At 46.7% G+C, this 23890-nt stretch overlaps 1 protein-coding gene across 4 annotated transcripts in view; it reads right to left on the bottom strand.

The window, feature by feature from the left end:
- The window catches only part of map3k22 (mitogen-activated protein kinase kinase kinase 22), a 206841-nt gene that overhangs the window by 102973 nt on the left and 79978 nt on the right, over window positions 1–23890 (bottom strand). For all 4 annotated transcript variants that reach the window (XM_072468212.1, XM_072468213.1, XM_072468210.1 and 1 more), the window contains 2 exons: window positions 21299–21410; window positions 11981–12114 (listed from right to left, as the gene is read on the bottom strand). In XM_072468212.1, the coding sequence (XP_072324313.1) occupies window positions 11981–12114; window positions 21299–21410 (246 nt within the window). The remainder of the gene's footprint in view (window positions 1–11980; window positions 12115–21298; window positions 21411–23890) is intronic.

Genomic DNA, 23890 nt, shown 5'->3' with positions numbered 1-23890 from the left:
AGCAGCAATTGGATGCACTTAGGAGCATGCAGGTGGCGGAAAGCGTCATAGATCGCAGTTATGTAAGTGTGGTCACACCCAAGGTGCAGGCAGAGAAATGGGTGACCACCAGAAAGGGCAGGCAGTCAGTGCAGGAATCCCCTGTGGTTGTCCCCCTCTCGAACAGATATACCCCTTTGGATACTGTCGGGGGGGATAGCCTATCAGGGGAAAACAGCAGCAGCCAGAGCAGTGGCACCACGGCTGGCTCTGATGTTCAGAAGGGAGGGTCAAAGCGCAGAAGAGTAATAGTTATAGGGGACTCTATAGTCAGGGGCACAGATAGGCGCTTCTGTGGACGTGAAAGAGACTCCAGGATGGTATGTTGCCTCCCTGGTGCCAGGGTCCAGGATGTCTCCGAACGGGTAGAGGGAATCCTGAAGGGGGAGGGCAAACAGGCAGAGGTCGTTGTACATATTGGTACTAACGACATAGGCAGGAAGGGGCATGAGGTCCTGCAGCAGGAGTTCAGGGAGCTAGGCAGAAAGTTAAAAGACAGGACCTCGAGGGTTGTAATCTCGGGATTACTCCCTGTGCCACGTGCCAGTGAGGCTAGAAATAGGAAGATAGAGCAGACAAACACGTGGCTAAACAGCTGGTGTAGGAGGGAGGGTTTCTGTTATCTGGACCACTGGGAGCTCTTCCGGGGCAGGTGTGACCTGTATAAGATGGACGGGTTGCATCTAAACCGGAGAGGCATAAATATCCTGGCCGCGAGGTTTGCTAGTGTCACACGGGAGGGTTTAAACTAGTATGGCAGGGGGGTGGGCACGGGAGCTATAGGTCAGAAGGTGAGAGCATTGAGGGAGAACTAGGGAATAGGGACAGTGTGGCTCTGAGGCAGCGCAGACGGGGAGAAGTTGCTGAACACAGCGGGTCTGGTGGCCTGAAGTGCATATGTTTTAATGCAAGGAGCATTACGGGTAAGGCAGATGAACTTAGAGCTTGGATTACTACTTGGAACTATGATGTTGTTGCCATTACAGAGACCTGGTTGAGGGAAGGGCAGGATTGGCAGCTAAACGTTCCAGGATTTAGATGTTTCAGGCGGGATAGAGGGGGATGTAAAAGGGGAGGCGGAGTTGCGCTACTTGTTCAGGAGAGTATCACAGCTATACAGCGAGAGGACACCTCAGAGGGCAGTGAGGCTATATGGGTAGAGATCAGGAATAAGAAGGGTGCAGTCACAATGTTGGGGGTATACTACAGGCCTCCCAACAGCCAGCGGGAGATAGAGGAGCAGATAGGTAGACAGATTTTGGAAAAGAGTAAAAACAACAGGGTTGTGGTGATGGGAGACTTCAACTTCCCCAATATTGACTGGGACTCACTTAGTGCCAGGGGCTTAGACGGGGCAGAGTTTGTAAGGAGCATCCAGGAGGGCTTCTTAAAACAATATGTAAACAGTCCAACTAGGGAAGGGGCGGTACTGGACCTGGTATTGGGGAATGAGCCCGGCCAGGTGGTAGATGTTTCAGTAGGGGAGCATTTCGGTAACAGTGACCACAATTCAGTAAGTTTTAAAGTACTGGTGGACAAGGATAAGAGTGGTCCGAGGATGAATGTGCTAAATTGGGGGAAGGCTAATTATAACAATATTAGGCGGGAACTGAAGAACATAGATTGGGGGCGGATGTTTGAGGGCAAATCAACATCTGACATGTGGGAGGCTTTCAAGTGTCAGTTGAAAGGAATACAGGACAGGCATGTTCCTGTGAGGAAGAAAGATAAATACGGCAATTTTCGGGAACCTTGGATGACGAGTGATATTGTAGGCCTCGTCAAAAAGAAAAAGGAGGCATTTGTCAGGGCTAAAAGGCTGGGAACAGACAAAGCCTGTGTGGCATATAAGGAAAGTAGGAAGGAACTTAAGCAAGGAGTCAGGAGGGCTAGAAGGGGTCATGAAAAGGCATTGGCAAATAGGGTTAAGGAAAATCCCAAGGCTTTTTACACTTACATAAAAAGTAAGAGGGTAGCCAGGGAAAGGGTTGGCCCACTGAAGGATAGGCAAGGGAATCTATGTGTGGAGCCAGAGGAAATGGGCGAGGTACTAAATGAATACTTTGCATCAGTATTCACCAAAGAGAAGGAATTGGTAGATGTTGAGTCTGGAGAAGGGGGTGTAGATAGCCTGGGTCACATTGTGATCCAAAAAGACGAGGTGTTGGGTGTCTTAAAAAATATTAAGGTAGATAAGTCCCCAGGGCCGGATGGGATCTACCCCAGAATACTGAAGGAGGCTGGAGAGGAAATTGCTGAGGCCTTGACAGAAATCTTTGGATCCTCGCTGTCTTCAGGGGATGTCCCGGAGGACTGGAGAATAGCCAATGTTGTTCCTCTGTTTAAGAAGGGTGGCAGGGATAATCCCGGGAACTACAGGCCGGTGAGCCTTACTTCAGTGGTAGGGAAATTACTGGAGAGAATTCTTCGAGACAGGATCTACTCCCATTTGGAAGCAAATGGACGTATTAGTGAGAGGCAGCACGGTTTTGTGAAGGGGAGGTCGTGTCTCACTAACTTGATAGAGTTTTTCGAGGAGGTCACTAAGATGATTGATGCAGGTAGGGCAGTAGATGTTGTCTATATGGACTTCAGTAAGGCCTTTGACAAGGTCCCTCATGGTAGACTAGTACAAAAGGTGAAGTCACACGGGATCAGGGGTGAACTGGCAAGGTGGATACAGAACTGGCTAGGCCATAGAAGGCAGAGGGTAGCAATGGAGGGATGCTTTTCTAATTGGAGGGCTGTGACCAGTGGTGTTCCACAGGGATCAGTGCTGGGACCTTTGCTCTTTGTAGTATATATAAATGATTTGGAGGAAAATGTAACTGGTCTGATTAGTAAGTTTGCAGACGACACAAAGGTTGGTGGAATTGCGGATAGCGATGAGGACTGTCTGAGGATACAGCAGGATTTAGATTGTCTGGAGACTTGGGCGGAGAGATGGCAGATGGAGTTTAACCTGGACAAATGTGAGGTAATGCATTTTGGAAGGGCTAATGCAGGTAGGGAATATACAGTGAATGGTAGAACCCTCAAGAGTATTGAAAGTCAAAGAGATCTAGGAGTACAGGTCCACAGATCACTGAAAGGGGCTACACAGGTGGAGAAGGTAGTCAAGAAGGCATACGGCATGCTTGCCTTCATTGGCCGGGGCATTGAGTATAAGAATTGGCAAGTCATGTTGCAGCTGTATAGAACCTTAGTTAGGCCACACTTGGAGTATAGTGTTCAATTCTGGTCGCCACACTACCAGAAGGATGTGGAGGCTTTAGAGAGGGTGCAGAAGAGATTTACCAGAATGTTGCCTGGTATGGAGGGCATAAGCTATGAGGAGCGATTGAATAAACTCGGTTTGTTCTCACTGGAACGAAGGAGGTTGAGGGGCGACCTGATAGAGGTATACAAAATTATGAGGGGCATAGACAGAGTGGATAGTCAGAGGCTTTTCCCCAGGGTAGAGGGGTCAATTACTAGGGGGCATAGGTTTAAGGTGAGAGGGGCAAAGTTTAGAGTAGATGTACGAGGCAAGTTTTTTACGCAGAGGGTAGTGGGTGCCTGGAACTCACTACCGGAGGAGGTAGTGGAGGCAGGGACGATAGGGACATTTAAGGGGCATCTTGACAAATATATGAATAGGATGGGAATAGAAGGATACGGACCCAGGAAGTGTAGAAGATTGTAGTTTAGTCGGGCAGTATGGTCGGCACGGGCTTGGAGGGCCGAAGGGCCTGTTCCTGTGCTGTACATTTCTTTGTTCTTTGTTGTTCTTTGAATTGGTTCTTTAACATGGCGACTTGGAGAATGAGTCAGCACTTTCAAAGGTTTTACAACTGATGACTACTGATATTATCAAAGTAATTGGTGAGAAGTACCATGTGAGGGTACCTTTAAGAAATGGGTGTTTGTAAATGGGTGTGTATGTAAATATCTGTAGTGAGAGTACCTTTAAGAAATGGGTGTTTACTACTGCAGTGATGTCAGAGAGTGGGTGGAGCTGTCAGCTTTTTACTTTTGTTTTAGGCTGTTTGCTGCAGGGTGTGTTTTAGTTTCGTTTTCAGAGCTGGATAGCTGCAGTCACAGCCAGGTGTATGAATCTCTCTCTGTAATCTAAAGACTGTAAATCGATCCTGGTAATTTAAAACTAATAACAGTAGTGACTTTAACCTGATGTGCTTCTGGTAAAAGGTGTTTTAAGTCTTATGGATGTTAAAAGGAAAGCTTAAAGGATTACTTAGTGTTGTATTCTTTGGGGGTTGTATTTGAATTAATGGTTGCTAAGATGTTCACTGTATGTTTTAAAAAGGTTAACTTGAGTTCATAGAATAAACAGGGTTTTGTTTTTAAAAATACTTTTCGATTTCTGCTGTACCATACCTGTAGAGTGGGCCGTGTGCTCCCCATACCACAATCTATTAAAAGTTGTGGGTCAGATGAACTCCATGATACACTTTGGGGTTCTCTAAACCCTGGCCCATAACAGAAGCTTGGGGCAGGATTCTCCATTCGGTGCGGTGTGCCCCGCCAATGGCGGAATTCTCCATCTCACCAGCTGGTCAATGGGGTTTTGTTGCTGCATGTAACTGGCACATCACCGCGGGTTAAACATGCTGGAAGTCACCAAGGTGTTGACCTTGGGTAGGGTGCTCTTTCCAAGCGCCGGTGCAGACTCGATGGGCCGAATGGCCTCCTTCTGCACTGTAAATTCTATGATCTATGATTCTTCTCTGCTCCCACCAATGTAATACCAAGATTGATTACTTCTTCATCCCAAAAACAATCAGTAGTTTCCTGCTCCGTAGGTGGTATTGTGATCTCTGATCATGCTCCTGTCTTCCTGGAATTTTCACCCAAGGGGATAGATTTACAATCTAGATTATGGAAATTTAATGCTTCTCTGCTGAAAGATCACAATTTCATTTCTTGTTTTAAATCTGAATTTGACTTTCTATTCAATAAATCCTCTTTCTGAAGTTAAGCCCTTAATCCTGTGGGAGACTTGTAAGGCTTTTGCACAAGGGTTGGTAACTTCTCCTATATCCAACAGAAAGCGGAACATATGGGGCGCAATTCTCTGCTCCCGCGCCGTTTCAGCGAATCGCCTGGGTCGCGAGATTTTCCCGCGATACCGGTCCAATGCCCTCCCGCGATTCACGGAAGCGGCCAAATCGGCACAATTGCGTTTTGCGCGGCGCGGTCCAGTGAATTGCCCGAGACAGCCAAAATGGCGATTCACCGGTACCCCGCGATTCTCAGTGCCGGATGGGCCGAGCGGCCTGCCCAAAACCGGGTTCCCCCCGGCGCCGTCCACACCTGGTCACTGCTGGCGGGAACAGCGCGGGAATGCTGGGGGGGGCGGCCTGCAGGTGGGGGGGGGGGGGGGGGGGGGGATCCTGCACCAGGGGGGGCCTCAAATGGGGTCTGGCCTGCGATCGGTGCCCACCGATTGTCAGGCCGGCCACTCTGAAGGAGGACCTCCTTTTTTCCGCAGCCCCGCAAGATCCGTCGGACATCTTCTTGCGGGGCAGACTCGGGGAGGACAGCAACCACGCATGCACGGGTGACGCCGGTTATGCAGCGCTGGCCGCGTCATGTATGCGGCGCCGCCTTTACGCGGCGCCAAGGCCTGCCGCGCGTAAATGACGCGGCGCCGCTCCTAGCCCATTTTCGGGCCCTGAATCGGTCGGGACAGGGGTTGTTTCGCGCCGTCGAGGTTCACGACGGCGCGAACACTCTGTCTCCATTTCAGAGAATCGCGCCCATGGTGCGTCAACGTCAGCTAGAAATAAAACTGTTCGAGATATAAGACCATAAGACATAGGAGTAGAATCAGGCCACTTGGCCCATCGAGTCTGTTCCGCCATTCAATCATGGCTGAAGCAGAAGGAGAGTTTGTTAGAAATCCTAGTCATTTCGTGTTGAAATAAATTAATGCAGTCCAAACAGCTTCGAACCCCTTGTTGACTCAGCATGCTGAAAGGAGAATGAAATTTGCAAAATGGAAACTATATGAATTTGGACACTTACCTTTCCTTACAAAGAAGTACACTCTTGGATTATTTTTTTCTGTACTGGATTCAAAGGGCAATAGGATGTTTAACACTGAGGATATTAGTCGGTCATTTAAATGTTTTTATAGCCGTTTATCTAAAACAGATCACCTGAAGATGCACTAATTGGAGTAGGACTATTTATTTCATACGTCAGATACAGTTGGACTGGGAGGGGATTCGGGGAGAGATTTTATTGAATGGACAAAGGCACTTTATAAAATCCTACTTGCAGTTAGAGATCTAATCATTTTAGTCTTCCACAGGGGACCAGGCCCTCTATCACCTTTGTTATTTGCAATTGCTATCGAGCCCTTAGCTGAGGCGATTAGACAGAACCCTTTGGTGCTTGGTTTAGCTATTGGTGGGAAGCAGCATAAGATTATGTTGTACACTGATGATGTTTTACTATATTTGTGTGAGCCTGAAATTTCTGTTCCTGCTATTATCGACATTATTGATTGGTTTCGCTCCTTCTCAGCTTATAGAATAAATTTTGCTAAGTCTGAGACTGTACCTCTAGGAAAGCTTAGAGGGCAGCCCTCTCCCACTGCTCCCTTCCCTTCAGATGGTCCACTTCTGGATTTACTTCTTTAAGGATTTTTATTAGCCTCTCATTCTGTCAGTTGCACAGGGCAAACTTTATCCCATTACTCATACCTGGAAAGTGTGATCTGCATCAGTGGACCTCTTTACCTATATCATAGCTGGGCATTGTGCGGACTTAGAAATTGACTTGAGAGAGGTTTTCGTAGGAGGCTTAAAGAACAACAAAATACAGGTCAAGGTTTTCAGCAAAGGCAATAAGCTGCCCTGGACGGAGACCTGCAATGAGGCTACAGCCATGGAAATGGCAGTAAGAGATAGAACTGGATTTTAGCACAGATCGAGAGGCTATCTGCACACAAAGGCTGGCAGAATACCAAATCCAGAATTCCCACCCCCAAACCCAGCTACTGCCATTTTCGGATGGGGTGGGGGGAGGGAAATGGGGACGGATTCACAGAGCCAGTTGTCCATCTAAATAAGCAGCTGCTTCTATAATAAAGATTATGATATGCTTGTAATTTTGATACGGTCAATGTCTAAAACCTGAAGTGTGCAGATTAGACCGAGTAGGAGCAGGTCTGAACCTTGTGGATGGATTTGGATAGCCAGCATACACTTTTGGAGATGTAAGGCACCCATTTGGATATGGTTTCAATGAAGTCAGGTGTCCTTTGGCAGAGGTAAGGTATTATTTGAGAGGGGTCAGGTGGTCTTTGAGAGAGGCAAGATGCCCTTTGGGAGAGGTCGTGTATACTTTAGGATTGTTAAAAGTAAATGTGAGAGTGTGGAAGATTGCATAAACTCATGGGAACTGTCAAAGCTGTCAAGAACTGTCAAAACTGACATAGAGCTGTCAAAACTGTCTTTCCTGGGATTTGAATTTTTATTTTAATCAATGCTGGCCATTTCAATTAACTGTTGGCATAAGCCTGAGGGTTATCATTTTGGGATTTGTGCTGCATTGTTGATTTTACAAGCTAACATTAGCATAATGGGGTGTTCAACGTTCTCTTCAAGTTAATGTGCAGGTTCAGTCGGCAGTTAGGAAGGCAAATGCGAGGGGTTGGGTACAAGAATCCGACACAGATTGGGTACAAATGGAGGAGGCATCCTGTAAAGGAACGACCCTCCGGACCCTGGCTACAGCAGCACTCCCGTCCTCCTCAACAAGATACACAACAAGCCCAGTGGTAGCGGCCACGCTGAAAACGTGGACCCGGTTGAGACAGCACTTCAGGATAACCAAAATGTCACCCATGGCCCCCATCTGCAGCAATCACAGATTCCTCCCAGATATACTAGATACCACCTTCAAACGGTGGAGGTGGGACAGGGGCACATTGACGGTCGGGGAACTTCTACGTAGGGTGTAGACTGGCGACACTGGACGAACTGACAAGGAAGTGGAAACTAGCAAAAGGACAGGAATTGAGACACCTCCAAATAAAACACTTCCTCCGCAAAGAGACAGTAGGGTACCCCGGGGGCCCATAAAAACACGCTACTAGAGGACCTGATAGGCACAAGCAGCGAGAAGGGGGAGCTATGTGGGAAAATATACAGATAGCTACTGGACAGAGCTCGAACACACTGGACGAGACCAGACAAAATGGGAGGACGAACTGGGGACAGAGGTGGGATGGGGTTCTGGAGTGAAGCACTGAGCAGGGTGAACTCCACCTCCTCCTGCGCAAGGCTAAGCCTAATGCAGCTCAAAGTGGTGCTCAGAGCACACCTGACCAGAACCCGAATGAGCAGGTTCTTCCCGGAGGTGGAGGACAATTGTGAATGGTGCCAGAGAGGCCCGGCCAACCACACCCACATGTTTTGGACTTGCCCCAAGCTTGCTGGACAGCCTTCTCCGAGGCAATGTCCAAGGCTGTGGGGCTGAGGGTGAAGCCATGCCCAATAGTGGCAATCTTCGGGGTATCGGAGCAGCCAGAGCTACACATGGGGAAGGGGGCCAATGCCCTTGCTTTCGCTTCCCTAATCGCACGCCGGAGAATCCTGCTCGGCTGCCGATTGGCAGCAACACCCACAGCTGCAGACTGGCTCGCTGACCTCTCGGAATTTCTCCACCTGGAGAAGATTAAGTACGCCATCCGAGGATCAGAGGAATGCTTCCTGGATACTTGGGGACAGTTCGTCGGCCTGTTCCAAAACCTGTTCGAGGCCAGCAGCGTAAAGTAAGCTAAGGGGGAAAAAAAAGATAGATGGGGAACCAAAGGACTGTGCAACCCGAGGGCTGGGGGGAGGAAGGAAGATGGGGAAACCACATGAGAAGAGGAAGGGTGCTGAAGCCAATTTGGGGTTGGGGGGGGGGGGGGGGGGCGGGGGGGTGGAATCATAGACCGATACAGAGGGCAGCAAAATGTACATAGAGTTAGTTAAATGAAGGACAAAACAAACCTCTGTAAAATAAAGTAAATTAGCACGGGCAAGAAAAATGTAATGTATATACACAGTAACTTATAAATATGAGAAAAGCCAATAAAAAGAGTATTAAAAAAAAAGGAAGGCTAATGCAATGTTAGCATTCATGTCGAGAGGGCTAGAATACAAGACCAGGGGTGTACTTCTGAAGCTGTATAAGGCTCGGGTCAGACCCCATTTGGAGTATTGTGAGCAGTCTTGAGCCCAGTATCTAAGGAAGGATGTGCTGGCCTTGGAAAGGGTCCCGAGGAGGTTCACAAGAATGAAGAGCTTGTCATATGAGGAGTAGTTGAGGATTCTGGGTTTGTACTCGTTCGGTCAGTACTCATTGGGAGTTTAGAAAGATGAAGGGGGAGGACACCAAGATTGGTGGAGTAGTGGATGAGGTGGAGGGCTGTTGTAGGCTGCAAAGAGACATTGATAGGATGCAGAGCTGGGCCGAAAAATGGCAGATGGTGTTTAACCCTGATAAGTGCGAGGTGATTCATTTTGGTAGGACAAATTTGAATGCCGATTACAGCGTCAACGGCAGGGTTCTGAGGAATGTAGAGGAACAGCGAGAACTTGGGGTTCATGTCCACAGATCTCTGAAGGTTGCCACTCAAGTGGATAGAGCCGTGAAGAAGGCCTATGTGTGTTAGCGTTTATTAACAGGGGGCTTGAGTTTAAGAGCCGCGGGGTTATGCTGCAACTGGTGAGACCACATTGGAGTATTGTGTGCAGTTCTGGTCACCTTACTATAGGAAGGATGTGGAAGCATTGGAAAAGGTGCAAAGGAGATTTACCAGGATGCTGCCTGGATTGGAGGATAGGTCTTATGAGGAAAGGTTGAGGGAGCTAGGGCTTTTCTCATTGGAGCGAAGGAGGATGAGAGGTGACTTAATAGAGGTTTATAAGATGATGAGGGGGATAGATAGAGTGGACGTTCAGAGACTATTTCCGCGGGTGGATGTAGCTGTTACAAGGGGGCATAACTATAAGGTTCGGGGTGGGAGATATAGGAGGGATGTACGAGGTAGGTTCTTTACTCAGAGAATGGTAAGGGTGTGGAATGGACTGCCTGTTGTGATAGTGGAGTTGGACACTTTAGGAACTTTCAAGCGGTTATTGGATAGGCACATGGAGCACACCAGAATGACAGGGCGTGGGATAGCTTGATCTTGGTTTCGGACAAAGCTCGGCACAACATCGAGGGCCGAAGGGCCTGTTCAGTGGTGTACTGTTCTATGTTATTGAAACTTACAGGATACTGCAAGGCCTGGATCGATTGGACGTGGATAAAATGTTTCCTCTTATAGGAAAAACTAGAACCAGAGGGCACAACCTCAGACTAAAGGGACAGTTCTTTAAAACAGAGATGAGGAGGAATTTCTTCAGCCAGAGGGTGGTGAATCTGTGAAATTCTTTGCCGCAGAAGGCTGTGGAGGCCAAATCACCGAGTGTCTTTGAGACAGAGATAGACAGGTTCTTGATTAATAAGGGGATCGGGGGTTATGGGGAGAAGGCAGGAGAATGGAGATGAGAAAAATATCAGCCATGATTGAATGGCAGAGCAGGCGCGATGGGCCGAGTGGCCTAATTCTGCTCCTGTCTTATGGTGTCTATTAAATGAGCTGCTTGATTGATCGTTCCAAATGATTTTAGAATAGAAATGTTTGTTTTCATGAGAGATTATCAGCAGGGTTCTCCTTTCTGGGGGACTAAGTCCCCACGCCGGCAGGAGAACCGGCAACAACAACCCCGGCATCAACAGCCCCCGAAGTGCGCGTTTGCGCATGCGCCGAAGGGCCGGCGTGATCTCGCGCATGCGCGGAACCGCCAGCGTGGTTCCACGCATGCGCAGACCGGCCTGCGTATATTGGCGCATGCGCGGGAGCTTCTCTTCCTCACGCCAGCCATGGCAGAGCCCTACAGGGACCGTGCGGAAGAAAGGAGTGCCCCCACAGAACAGGCCTGCCGGCAGATCAGTGGGCCCCGATCGCGGGCCAGGCCACCATGGCCTCCCTGAGGACTGCCCCCGCTGACTTACCTGCCAGGTCCTGCCGTGTGGGGCCATGCGTAACCCACGCCGGCAGGACTTGCCAAAGCGGACAGCCGCTCAGCCCATCATGGCCTGGAGAATTGCCGGGGGGGGTCGCTGCCAACGGCCCCCGACCGGCGTGTCGGGAATCCCACCCCTAACCGAAAAACGGCGTTGGAGAATACGGCACCCGCCGTCGGGTCGGCGGGGCGGGATTCGCGCCACCCTCCGGGGATACTCCGACCCGGCAGTTTGTTTTCATAAGGGTTGAATTGAAGAAATTCCAATCATTGGTTTTTCATCAAAGCGAATGTTTTTAAAACAGTGATGTACTGAAAGCACATTAGCATACATTGTAAAGGTTGCATATTAACATTACGTGCAAACCCTTCCAAGGAAAATGTCTGCTGGAAATAACATTGAGCACCACATCAGAATTCCAATGTAGCTTGCACCATGACATTTCATCTCCACAAAGCGGCGGTAATTTTTCTTTTAGCGAATATTTAAAACAGATGATATGGAATCAGAACATGACTATACATTTCTTCTGACTGAGGCCAACGGAAATTAATACCTGGAGACATGCATTAAAATCATAGATCATTTATAATTTGATAGCCATTCTGCTATTGCCCGTTTTGCACCATCACCCAAAGTCGAAAGTCTCAATGGGGTTTTCTTCAAAATCCCTTCCTCAGAATCTCGCCCAAAACATTAATCGCTGGCTGATCAACTGTGTACTTCCAGCATTTACTACTTTAAGTCAAGGATATGTACGGAGTGCAGATCTTCTACTGCATCGAGAAATTTACTTTCACCAGATATAAACATGTATCTCCAGTATCTGCATGTAGTGCAGTGATTTGGGAGGGAGAATGACCCTTACATTTTGCTCCAAAGTCTCTGGGATGAACTCTCCCTCACTGTGGATGCTGGCGTAAGATCCTTGACGCGCAAACTGCTGCTGCCCATCAGGAACACTCCCCGGTGGAGGCGAGCTACGACCAGTATGCAAGGAACCTGTGGAAGATAGAACAAATTAAAACGTAAAGGAACTTACTTGTTTTGGTGATAAACTTCCACAATAAACAAAAAAATAATAAGTGATACGCATGTTCCTTACCCGGCTTACATTTCAGGCCTTAATCTAGTTTGCTGTGCAGCGGAAATACAAAAGAATGATAATGGGGTTTAAAGGACTAAATTATGAACACAGACTTCATAAATTTGGCTTATAGTCCATAAAAGTATAGAAGATTTAGGGGTGAGCTATTGAGGTGTTTAAATTGATAAAAGGATTCAATAGGGTTGATCTCTTTTTTCTAGTATGAGCAACCAGAACAAGTTTGCATAAACTTAAATCGGGCAGTTTATTCAAGAGTTACATCAGGAGGCACTTCCTCAAAGGGTACCAGAAAGTTGACACACCTTCCCCAAATGAAATAATAAAAGGTATTTTGTCGGATTTGGTGTTTGATAACTAGGTCAGCATTTATTGCACATCGAAAGTTGCCCTTGAGAAGGTGACAGTGGTGAGCTGCCTCCTTGAATTGCTGCAGTCTGTGTGGTGTAAGTACACCCACAGTATTAAGGAGTTGCAGGGGCAGCACGGTGGCGCAGTGGGTTAGCCCTGATGCCTCACGGCATCGAGGTCCCAGGTTCGATCCCGGCTCTGGGTCACTGTCCGTGTGGAGTTTGCACATTCGCCCATGTTTGCGTGGGTTTCACCCCCACAACCTAAGATGTGCAGGGTAGGTGGATTGGCCACGCTAAATTGCCCCTTAATTGGAACAAAATAATTGGGTACTCTGAATTTAAAAAAAGGGAACGAGTTGCAGGATTTTGACTCAGCGACAATGAAGGAATACATTTCCAAGTCAGGATGGTGAGTGGCTTGGAGGGGAGCTTCCAGGTGCTAGTGTTCCCATGTGTCTGCTGGCCTTGTCCTTCTAGATGGTAGCGTTTGTGGGTTTGGAAGGTGCTGTCTAAGGATCCTTGGTGAATTCCTACAGTGCATCTTGTAGATGGTACATTCTGCTGTCACTGTACATTGGTGGTGGAGGGAGTGAATGTTTGTGAATGGGGTGCCAATCAAGCAGCCTGCTTTGACTAGATACTGGGGCAATTAAAGCTAAGATTAATAGATTTTTGTTTGGTAAGGTTATAAAGGGATTGGAACACAATTGGGTGAACGGTGTTGATGTACAGATGACCCTTGATCTAAATAAATGGAAGAACAAGCTAAGAATGGTTAGGGGGCCAGAATGGCCTATTCTTGTTCTTCTACACTAACGTGTACTTGTCTTCTCTGTGTGAAGGGCTCAGGCTGAAGTTAAGCTCATTGATGCCGCCTATGCTATCTACAACAGTGCATGTAGTGTGCACCAGAACAAACAAGAAACACTTGGAGAGAACTTTCGCCAAATGTTTTGCTGAACTACAATCAGGACCATGGACAGCCGATCTTTCTATTCACAGGTGAGCAACGAACCTTGTGGAAGCTAATAGTAAAGTTGCATTGGTTGCCCTGACAAAACATGTAACTAGTTATTGTGTGGATGTGCTTGCTCATCCATCACGTTCTGGTGCTATACAATCAGGCAGTGTGACATAAAACAGGTTTGAATTATAACGGGTAAGTTTAAGACAGACAATGGTCTGAACGGGGTGGCACGATAGCACAGTGGTTAACACTGTTGCTTCACAATGCCTCGGCCCCAGGTTCGATTCCCGGCTTGGGTCACTGTCTGTACGGAGTCTGTACATTCTCCCCGTGTCTGCGTGTGTTTCCTCCGGATGCTCTGGTTTCGTCCCACAAGTCCTGAAAGACATGCTGTTAGGTGAATTGAACATTCTGAATTCTCCCTCAGTGTACCCGAAACCGGATTGTGGCGACTATGGGAATTCTCACAGTAAATTCATTACAGTGTTAATGTAAGCCTACTTGTGACAATAATAAAGATTATTATTATAAAAATAAATTCCATTTATATGTAAATCTCAATATAGAAAAAACATTCCAAGGCACTTAGTTGGAAGGAAAGTAGACCACTAACAAGGAGGAGAAAATTAGGAGGAAAGGTTAATAGGGTGACCAACAAGATGGTCAAAGATGTGGGTTTTAATGTGGGTCGTAACGGAGGAGATGGAGATGAAGCAGTTAATGGAGTTTGTGAGGGAACTGAGAATGGGACCGAACTAGCTGAGGGTACGTCTGAGCTAGTGTTCGGTAAAATGAAGGAATGATATCTAAGAGTTCAAAGAGGTGAATGGGGAGAAGGAGTAAGGGCAGAGAGGAATTTAAAGATAAAAACACTTTTTTTTTTACAATTTAAGGCATTGGGGACCTGGAGCCAATATTGTTGAGAACCGGAAAGATGGCCAGCATGAGTCTATGTGAGGATAACATACGACCAAATGGCTTTTGGTCAGCTTGATGTTTGCTATGTGTATTTCTTTATACAGAGGAGGTTGAGCTGCTGCTTCAGGTTGGCAGGAAGATATATTGACACGAGAATTATTTTAAAAACCACCAAGCTGCAATAGGCAATGGTAGGATTGATATTCATATTTTCCAACTCTCAATTTATTCATTCAATTACTTCAGGGTGAGAACATTGCTGGCAGTGCTGGTATTTATTGCCCATCTCTAGCTGTGTTTGCTCTCCTCCTTCAATACCTTTCCAAAAAACCTGTCATATACCCACCCTCCCGGTCTTTTCAACTTTTTGCTGAGCATGTGCAGTAAATGTGCAGTACTTTCCTATGTACTACAAAACCCAGAATGAATCAGTAATTTTAATGGACTTTTTTTTTAATAAACAATTTTAATGAGGTATTTTTTGCATTACAAACAACAGTATAGAACAAAACAAAAACAGTGCACACAGAACAAGAAAAATAATGCAATCACTGACTCCCAACCCGCCAAAGAACCCTAACAGTGACCCTCTCAAGGCGAACTTAATCTTCTCTAGGCCGAGAAAGCTTGCCATGTCAGTCAGCCAGGTCTCCGAATTCGGGGGCTTTGAGTCCCTCCAAGCTAGCAGTATCCGTCTCCAGGCTACCAGGGAAGCAAAGGCCAGAACATCTGCCCCTTTCTCCTCCTGGATTCCCGGGTCTTCCGACACCCAAAAAATCGCCACCTCTGGACTCATTGCCACCTTTGTTTTCAATACTCTGGACATAACGTCCGCAAACCCCTGCCAAAATCCCCTAAATGGACTTTTATTTTTAATAGAACTTTTAAAGAAAATAATCCCCGGATAGAAAACATGTATTCTCTTCCTGTGAGTAGGTGTACCATTTATGAAGTGTTGATATGAAAAAGCTTTTGCAAGTGGGAGTCAGAAGAATCAATGTTAGCTTATCACTTACAAGCTTTCCTGGTAGACTCTAGCCTAATTGTTGAAACACTAGGAGAAATCAAGGAGCATATCACTTACTTCCAGTCCTCCCCACCCATGCTACTAGGAAATCCAGGGAGGTGGGACTGCACTATCCAAGGCTCCGTCCTTCTGAGGAGATGTTAAACGAAGTGACATTTGCCCTCTCAGGTGCAAGTGAAAGGTCCCATGATTTCGAAGAAGAGCAGGGGAGATTTCCCTGGTCTCTTGGCTAATATTTATCACTCAACAAGCACCTTGAAAACAGAATATCTGGGCATGTATTCCGTTGCTGTTTTTCGAACCTTGCTGTGTGAAAATTGGCCACAACATTCCCTGTACTATAACAACGATTACACTTCATAGCATTTTGAAATATCCTGAGGTTGTGCAAGTCTTTTTTGCTTCTTGTTCAAAAAGAAAGCAGGCCATTCTACTGCTGAAATACAGCAGCAGATAATATTCAGAAAGGTTCATTTTAAGTGAATAATTTTCCTGCCCAAAAAATACAATTAGTAAAGTGATGTTTTGTTAAGAGTTAAACTGTGCACTCAGTGGCATTTCAATGTCAAGACTGCTATCAGACCGATTGATGTCCACAATTCTTTGTGGGAACCAGGAGAGGAAGTCAGACCAAGCTGCCAATGTTGCAGGAAGCACATGATTAACAAAAGCGAACTGGAGTCAGTCTTCTGATAACACAAATGAGTCTTTGACTCCAATATCAACCTTTGAGGCTAAATCTGTAAATTTAAAATCAACTCCGAGCACACGATAAGCTCCAAACAAAATAATATTTATTTCACAGCTCCACCAACGGCTTCCTCGGTATATAGACTGGCTCCAAATTTACTCATACTGGAAGATTCCAGAGGTGGGGGGGGTTGCCAACTCTCCAAGGTTGGCCTGGAGTCCCCAGGGATTAAAGTTCAATCTACAGGACACTACTGTGTGCAGCTCTGAAGAAAAATCATCAGGGTATTGAAAAAGATTGATTTTTGTAATTTTCTTCCATCATTTCTCTTTACTGGATATCAAAATATTGAAGGGGGCGTGGTTGGTTGGAGAGGCTGTCTGGCTGACAAACATAATGAAATGAAAATGAAATGAAAATCGCTTATTGTCACAAGTAGGCTTCAAATGAAGTTACTGTGAAAAGCCCCTAGTCACCACATTCCGGCGCCTGTTCGGGGAGGCTGGTAACATCATCCAATTGGGTAATGTTTTAGCTTTCCAATTCGTGTAGGAAGGCAGCGCATCACAAGGATTGATTTGTTGGCTGGCTGATTGGGGCGAGGCATGTGATGAAATCTTGAGGAATACATTGATCACAGTTGGTAATCCTATGCCAGAAGAACCACTTGAAACCTTGCCTGTACCCAAATAAATGGGGTGCAATCTTGAACAAAGTTTGTAGTAGTCTTGTATAATGCTTCGGAGCCCCTCTCACACAAGACCACTGTTGTAAAAAGATTGGGTCCAAGGCTGAAGACTTGTCACACTGGGAGTTTCTGCCTCCTCAGCTTTACTGAGTTTCAGCATTACATTTGGAGATGAAGTATACCAGAAAGGTGCTAGTGGGTGCCAGCGGATGAGAACAGTGGAGGGTCAGGCCAGGAACAGATCTGTGCCCCCAGAGATAGATGAGTGGTCTTTTAATAATTGTTGGGATACATAGATGCATAGAAGATAGGAGCAGGAGGAGGCCTTTTGGCCCTTCGAGCCTGCTCCGCCATTCATCACGATCATGGCTGATCATCCACCTCAATAGCCTAATCCTGCTTTCTCCCCATAGCCTTTGATCCCATTCTCCCCAAGTGCTATGTCCAGCCGATTGTTGAATATATTCAACGTTTTAGTATCAACTACTTCCTGTGGTAATGAATTCCACATGCTGACCACGTGTGAAGAAATGTCTCCTTGTCTCTGTCCGAAATGGTTTACCCTGAATCCTCAGACTATGACCCCTGGTTCTGGACACACCCATGATTGGTAACATCTTCCCTGCATCTACCCTGTCTAGTCCTGTTAAAATTTTCTAAGTCTCTATGAGATCCCCCGTCATTCTTCTGAACTCCAGCGAGAACAATCCCAACCTAGTCAATCTCTCCTCATATGACCGTCCCGCCATCTCTGGAATTAGTCTGGTAAACCTTCGCTGCTCTCCCTCGAGAGCAACAACATCCTTCCTCAGAGAAGGAGACCAAAACTGCACAATACTCCAGGTGTGGCCTCACCAAGGCCCTGTACAATTGAAGCAACACATCCCTGCTTCAAATCTCGAAACCTCTCGCAATGAAGGCCAACATACCATTAGCCTTCTTTACCGCCTGCTGCATTTGCATGCTTACCTTCAGCGAATGGTGCACAAGGGACACCCAGGTCCCGCTGCACATTCCCCTCTCCCAATTTACAACCATTCAGGTAGTAATCTGCCTTCCTGTTTTTGCTTCCAAAGTGAATAACCTCACACTTATCCAAATAATACTGCATCTGCCATTGATTTTCCCACTCGCCCAACTTGTCCAGAACATGCTGTAGGATCCCTGCACCCTCGTCACAATTCACCCTCCCACCTAACTTGGTATCATCTGCAAACTTTGAGATGTTACATTTTGTTCCCTCATCCAAAGCATTAATGCATATTGTGAATAGCTGGGGTCCCAGCACCGATCCCTGTGATACCCCACTAGTTACTGCCTGCCAATTTGAAACGGACCTATTAATCCCTACTCTTTGTTTCCTCTCTGCCAACCAGTTTTCTATCCACCTCAATACATTTCCCCCAATCCCATGCGCTTTAAATTTGCACAATAATCTCTTAAACAGGACTTTGTCAAACACCTTCTGAAAGTCCAAATATACCACATCAACTGGCTCCCCCTTGTCAACTGTACTGGTTACATCTTCAAAGAATTGCAACAGATTTGTCAAGCATGATTTTCCCTTCATAAATCCATGCTGACTCTGACTGAACCTGCCACTGTTTTCTAAATGTTCCGCTATAAAGTCCTTGATAATGGATTCAAGCATTTTCCCCACTACCGATGCTAGGCTTACTGGTCTATAATTCCCTGCTTTCTCTCTACCTCCCTTTTTGAATATCGGAGTGACGTGAGCAACCCTCTAATCTGCAGGGACAGCTACAGATAATAATAATCACTTATTTCACAAGTAGGCTTCAATGAAGTTACTGTGAAAAACCCCTATTCACCACATTCCAGCGCCTGTTCGGGGAGGCCGGTACGGGAATTGAACCCCACACTTCTGCCTTGTTATGCATTACAAGCCAGCTGTTTAGCCCACTGTGCTAAACCAGCAGTCTATAGAATCCCAGAAGATGAAGACCAATGCATCCACTATTTCCAGAGCCACCTCCTTACGCACTCTGGGATGCAGATTCTCAGGCCCTAGGGATTTATCCGCCTTCAATCCCATCAATTTTCCCAGCACCATTTCTCTACTCATGTCGATCTCCCTCAGTTATTCCCTCTCACTAAAACTTTCATTCTCCAACATTTCTGGTATCTGATTTGGGTCCTCTTTTGTGAAGACAGAACCAAAGTATGTATTAAATTGCTCAGCCATTTCTTTGTCCCTTTTTATGCATTCCCATTTCTGTCTGGTAGTAGGGGGCCTCCATTTCTCTTTACCAATCTCTTTCTCTTCACACATTTATAGAAACTCTTAGTGTCAGTCTTTATGTTCTCTGCAAGCTTCCTTTCATACTGTACTTTCCCCTTCTTAATCAATCCCTTCGTCCTTCTTTGCTGAATTCTAAACTGCTCCCAATCCTCAGACCTATTATTTTTCTTGGCCAATCTGTGTGCTTCTCCCTTGTATCGAATACTATTTCTAATTTCCTTTGTAAGCCATGGATTGGCCCTCTAACCCCCTTTGCCTTTGTGCCAGACAGGAATGAACAGTTGCTGTAGTTTCCCCATGTGTTCCTTGAATGTTTGCCATTGTTTATCAACTGTCTTCCCTTTAAGTAACTCTCCCCGGTCTATCTAGGCCAACTCATGCCTCATACCTTCATTGTTCCCTTTATTACGATTCAGCACCCTAGTCTCTGAATCAACTACTTCACTCTCCATCTTGATAAAAAATTCTATCATGTTATGATCGCTTACCCCCACGGGGTCTCGTACAGCCAGATTGGCATTGACTGCCTTCTCATTACACAGTACCCAGTCTAAGATGGCCTGCTCTCTAGTTGGTTCCTCCACATATTGGCCAAGAAAACCATCCCATATGCACTCCAGGAATTCCTCCTCTACGGCATTATGGTTAATTTGATTTGCCCAATCTATGTGAAGATTAAAATCACCCATGATCACCGATATTCCCTTGTTACATACATCTCTAAAATCTTGTTTAATACCATTCCCAACCTCACCACTGCAGAGATGGGCATGTCCTAGTCCTCTGCAAATTTCTGTGATTCTGGCCAGCTTTTGAAAGGATCGTAGTTCATGGCACATCAGAGGTCTTCCTCATTCTACCCAATCCAAGGTATGCTCCACACCCCAGCCCCAATGGCCCCTCATGCTTCCCCCTGCCAAGCTGACATGTAACTGTGGTTAGGAAAGAGAGGAATATCCATGACTGAGAAATCATTATACTTCCCTACAAAACAATAACTTGCATCTATATAACACCTTCATCCAAAGACGATTACTCATTTATACCAGTGGTTTCAGATTGGTTTTACAAATAGGCCCAGGAGTAGATTGACTCGAGTTTAAGGGATAAACGGGACAAAGGGAGGGCAGTGCAGCCCAAGCCCTTGAAAATATTAATTCCTTGCTGGATTAAGGTTTCATGGAGAGTGATCACTTTCCTGTATGTGGCCATTATTCTTGGGGCAGGAGAGCAATCAAAGTTCATCACAATCCCTGTGGTTAGGTGGATTGGCCTTGCTAAACTACCCTGAGTGTCAATAAAGGTTGGATGGGGTTATTGGGATAGGGTGGATGTGTGGGCTTGCATAGGGTGCCCTTTCCAAGGGCCGGTGCAGACTCGATAGGCTGAGTGGCCTTCTTCTGCATTGTAAACACTTCTATGACAATCCTGTTCATGAGTACAGAATTCCACTTGATTTTGCCCCTAACCCAAGGGTACTCAGATGTGTTGGGCTGAATAATACGGGGGAGAGGGGAGGCAGAGGGGGAACAGCACATTCCCACAGAAGCCACATCAGCGTCAACCCAACTGACTCCACGCCGAGCAGCATCGCAACAATAAAGTGCTGAGGGGCTCATTAACCAGAGCTGACTGGCACCTCCACCCCTCAATGGGTTGGAGGTGCCACCCTCGGGAGCTGTCAGCTCCATAAGAGAATGTGGAAGTAAGAATTGAGTGGGGGTTCAGACTAAAGGGGGCCACCGCACACTTGGCAAACGGCAGCTCCAGATCAGCAACCCCCTCCCCCCATCTTCCTTCCGGCCCTTTAACTAATTGAAGTTAAAAATCGGGCTTCCTGCTCCTTTCCTGCTGCCCTTGCCAAATGTATTACCTGGATATGGGGAATGAGATCCAGGGTGGGCACTCAGGTGGTGGGAAGGGTGCCCACCCTATTTTTTGTGCCCACCATTCCCCCTCAGGAAACAAGCCTGCAGTGGGCACGTAGAATTCAGCCCATTGTATCTCCCACACTCGCTCTGGCTGCAATTCCTAGAGCATTCTTGGAACTAGACTTATTCCATTCAGTACAGTTCAGCTATTCATTCGATATTCCCAGAGGGCCACATGGCAACCTAACAATATTAGAATTGTGCAGGGTACTATGTAAAACAGTGTCGTAACAACAGTCTCACCTGTTGACAGTTTCCGATGCCGCTCGTTCCCCTTAAACGACGAGCCCAACAAGTCTCCCATAGATTTCGACATTCTAATTTCAGGCAGCTTCTCTGTGGTTTTATAGTTTACCTGTCAGAATCGCATTGACATAAAATAAATAATAAATTGTTCAGGCAAAAGAATTGATACACGAAAAACAAAGTGCCAGTTCTGAAAGCCATAGTAGACAAAAAATGATGAGCAAGCCTCAGCATCTGAGAGACAAAGTTAGGTTAAATTTTGGGTGCATTCTTATCTTGCAGATGCTGAGTCTGTCTATTCTGGGATTTTTGTTCCCACTTGTCACTGAAGTGTGTAGAACTGATGCTGTTGTACATTGCGGTTACATAATTCCATGTTTGTACGTTTCACGAGCTACACACAATTGTCTTTGCGCTCGAAGGCACAGGGTTTGTAGCACCGTTCAATTTCACTAACTTGTTTACAAAACAAGTCACTTGGACACTGGAGTTCCAATTTTTTTTCATCAGTGTTGGTTTTGAACATTTGTTTAAAACATTGTTGCTTATTGTATGACAAGTGGCAACAGAATGAAATTACTAAATCTGACTGTGAGGGAGCTGGATTAACAACAGGAAAAGTACAATCAGCAACAATAACTGGGAGGTAATACTGTGCCTGACAGTGTGATTAACAAGAGGAATACATCAGTTACTGGGTGCTGACTGAGGGAAATCAGTAATTCTGGCTGTACGTGACAACTGTATTATCAAGTCAGCTCCAGTCAATAACACAGGACACTGACTGAACCTAATACTGAACAGATTCTGTATAATTACTGTAGAGTTATTAACACACTGTAGAATTATTAACAGAGTTCCGGTTAATAGTGGTTACTGAACTTAACAGTGTAAGAGAGTTGGATCATCATCAGTAGATTGAATAAAACAACATTAATGTAGGGTGCTAGTTGAGTTGGGCATAGAAACATACTTAGAAAATAGAAGCAGGAGGAGGTCATTCAGCCCTTTGAGCCGGCCCGCCATTTATTTAAGAAAGCATAGTGGCCGGGATTCTTCAAAAGGGCGGCTTTGACGCCGGCATAAACACCGGAGTGTTTTACGCCGGTGTCAACGGGCCTCTTGGCCCAGCGATTACGTGGCCCACAGGGGGCCAGCACGGCGCCGGAGTGCTTCACGCAGCTCCAGCTGCCGAAAGGTAGCCCTGCACTTCCGGCCGCGAGTCCACGTATGCGCGCGGCGGCCGTTTCCGCACCTGTCCCACACGATATGGCGGACCCACGCAGGAGCCTGTGCGGAAGAAGGTAGGCCTCCCGAGATCGCAAGCGCCCGCCGATCGGTGGCGCCCGATCGCGGGCCTGGCCGCCGTGAAAGCCCACCGCAGAGACTGATCCTCCCCGCCCCCCACCAGGACGGCCACCGCAGCCGCATCGCCGAGCTCCCGTCGGGTGGAACCATACGTGAACCATGCCGGCGGGAACTCGGCCAGTTGACCGCAGAGAATCACCGCGGGGGCCACTTTCAACGGCCCCCGACCGGCACTGCGTCGTCCGCGCACGCGCAACTGCCGCCGATTCTCCGGAGGCTCGTGTCCCGGCGCCAGACCCGATCGCGGGTCTGACGCCCCATACTCCGCCCTCACGCCGAGCGCGATTTCGGCGCTAAGGCTCAGAGAATCCCGGCCAGTTTGTTTCAAATAAGTCAAAATAGTTTTACTGAATGGAAATCCTGTATGATTAATTTTAGAGTTTGAGGATGCAACTAGTAGGGTAGATAAAGGGGAACCTGTAGATGTAGTATATCGCCATTTCCATAGGACATTCAATAAGGTGCCACACAAAATGTTAACAGGCAAGATAAAGGCCCATGGATTTGGGGTAATATTTTAGCATATGCAGAGGATTGCTTAATAGACAGAAAGCAGAGAGTCGGCATAAGTGGGGGGTTTTCAAGTTAGCAGGCAGTGAAAAGTGTAGTGCTACAAGGATCAGTGCTGGAGCCTCAGCAATTTACAATCTATATTAATGATTTTGATGAAGAGACAAAAAGTAATGTATCCAAGTTTGCTGATGATGCTAAGCTAGGTGGGAAGATAAGCTGTGGAGAGGACACATAGATGATGCAAAGCCTCTATGAATAGGCAACAAGATGGCAGATGGAGAAGAATGTAGGGAATTAAGAAGTTATTCATTTTGCTCATAAGAATATAAAAGCAGAATATATTTTTAGAAGGTGTGAAATTTGTAAGTGTTGATGTTCAAAGAGACTTTGGTGTGCTTGTACCAGTTAGCATGAAGGTGCTACAAGCAGTTAGGAAAGACAATGACATGTTGGCCTTTACTGCAAGGAGGTTAGAGTCCAGGAATAAAGAAGCCTTCTACAATTGTACAGGTTGTTGGTAAGAGCGCATCTCGAATACTGTGTGCAGTTTTGGTCTCCAGATTTAAGAAAAGATGGGGGCTATTCTCCCCCCCCCCCCCACGCCGGGTGGGAGAATCGCCGGGGCGCTGCGCGAATGGCACCACGCCGCCCCTACCCCGCACGCGATTCTCCCACCCCCCCCCCCGAAATCAGCGGCGCGCGATTCAC

The sequence above is a fragment of the Scyliorhinus torazame genome, chromosome 11, assembly GCF_047496885.1.
Source record: "Scyliorhinus torazame isolate Kashiwa2021f chromosome 11, sScyTor2.1, whole genome shotgun sequence".
NCBI classification, from domain to species: Eukaryota; Metazoa; Chordata; class Chondrichthyes; order Carcharhiniformes; family Scyliorhinidae; genus Scyliorhinus; species Scyliorhinus torazame.
The sequence above is the reverse complement of the archived record's forward strand: the minus strand, read 5'-3'. Positions and strand labels throughout refer to the sequence as shown.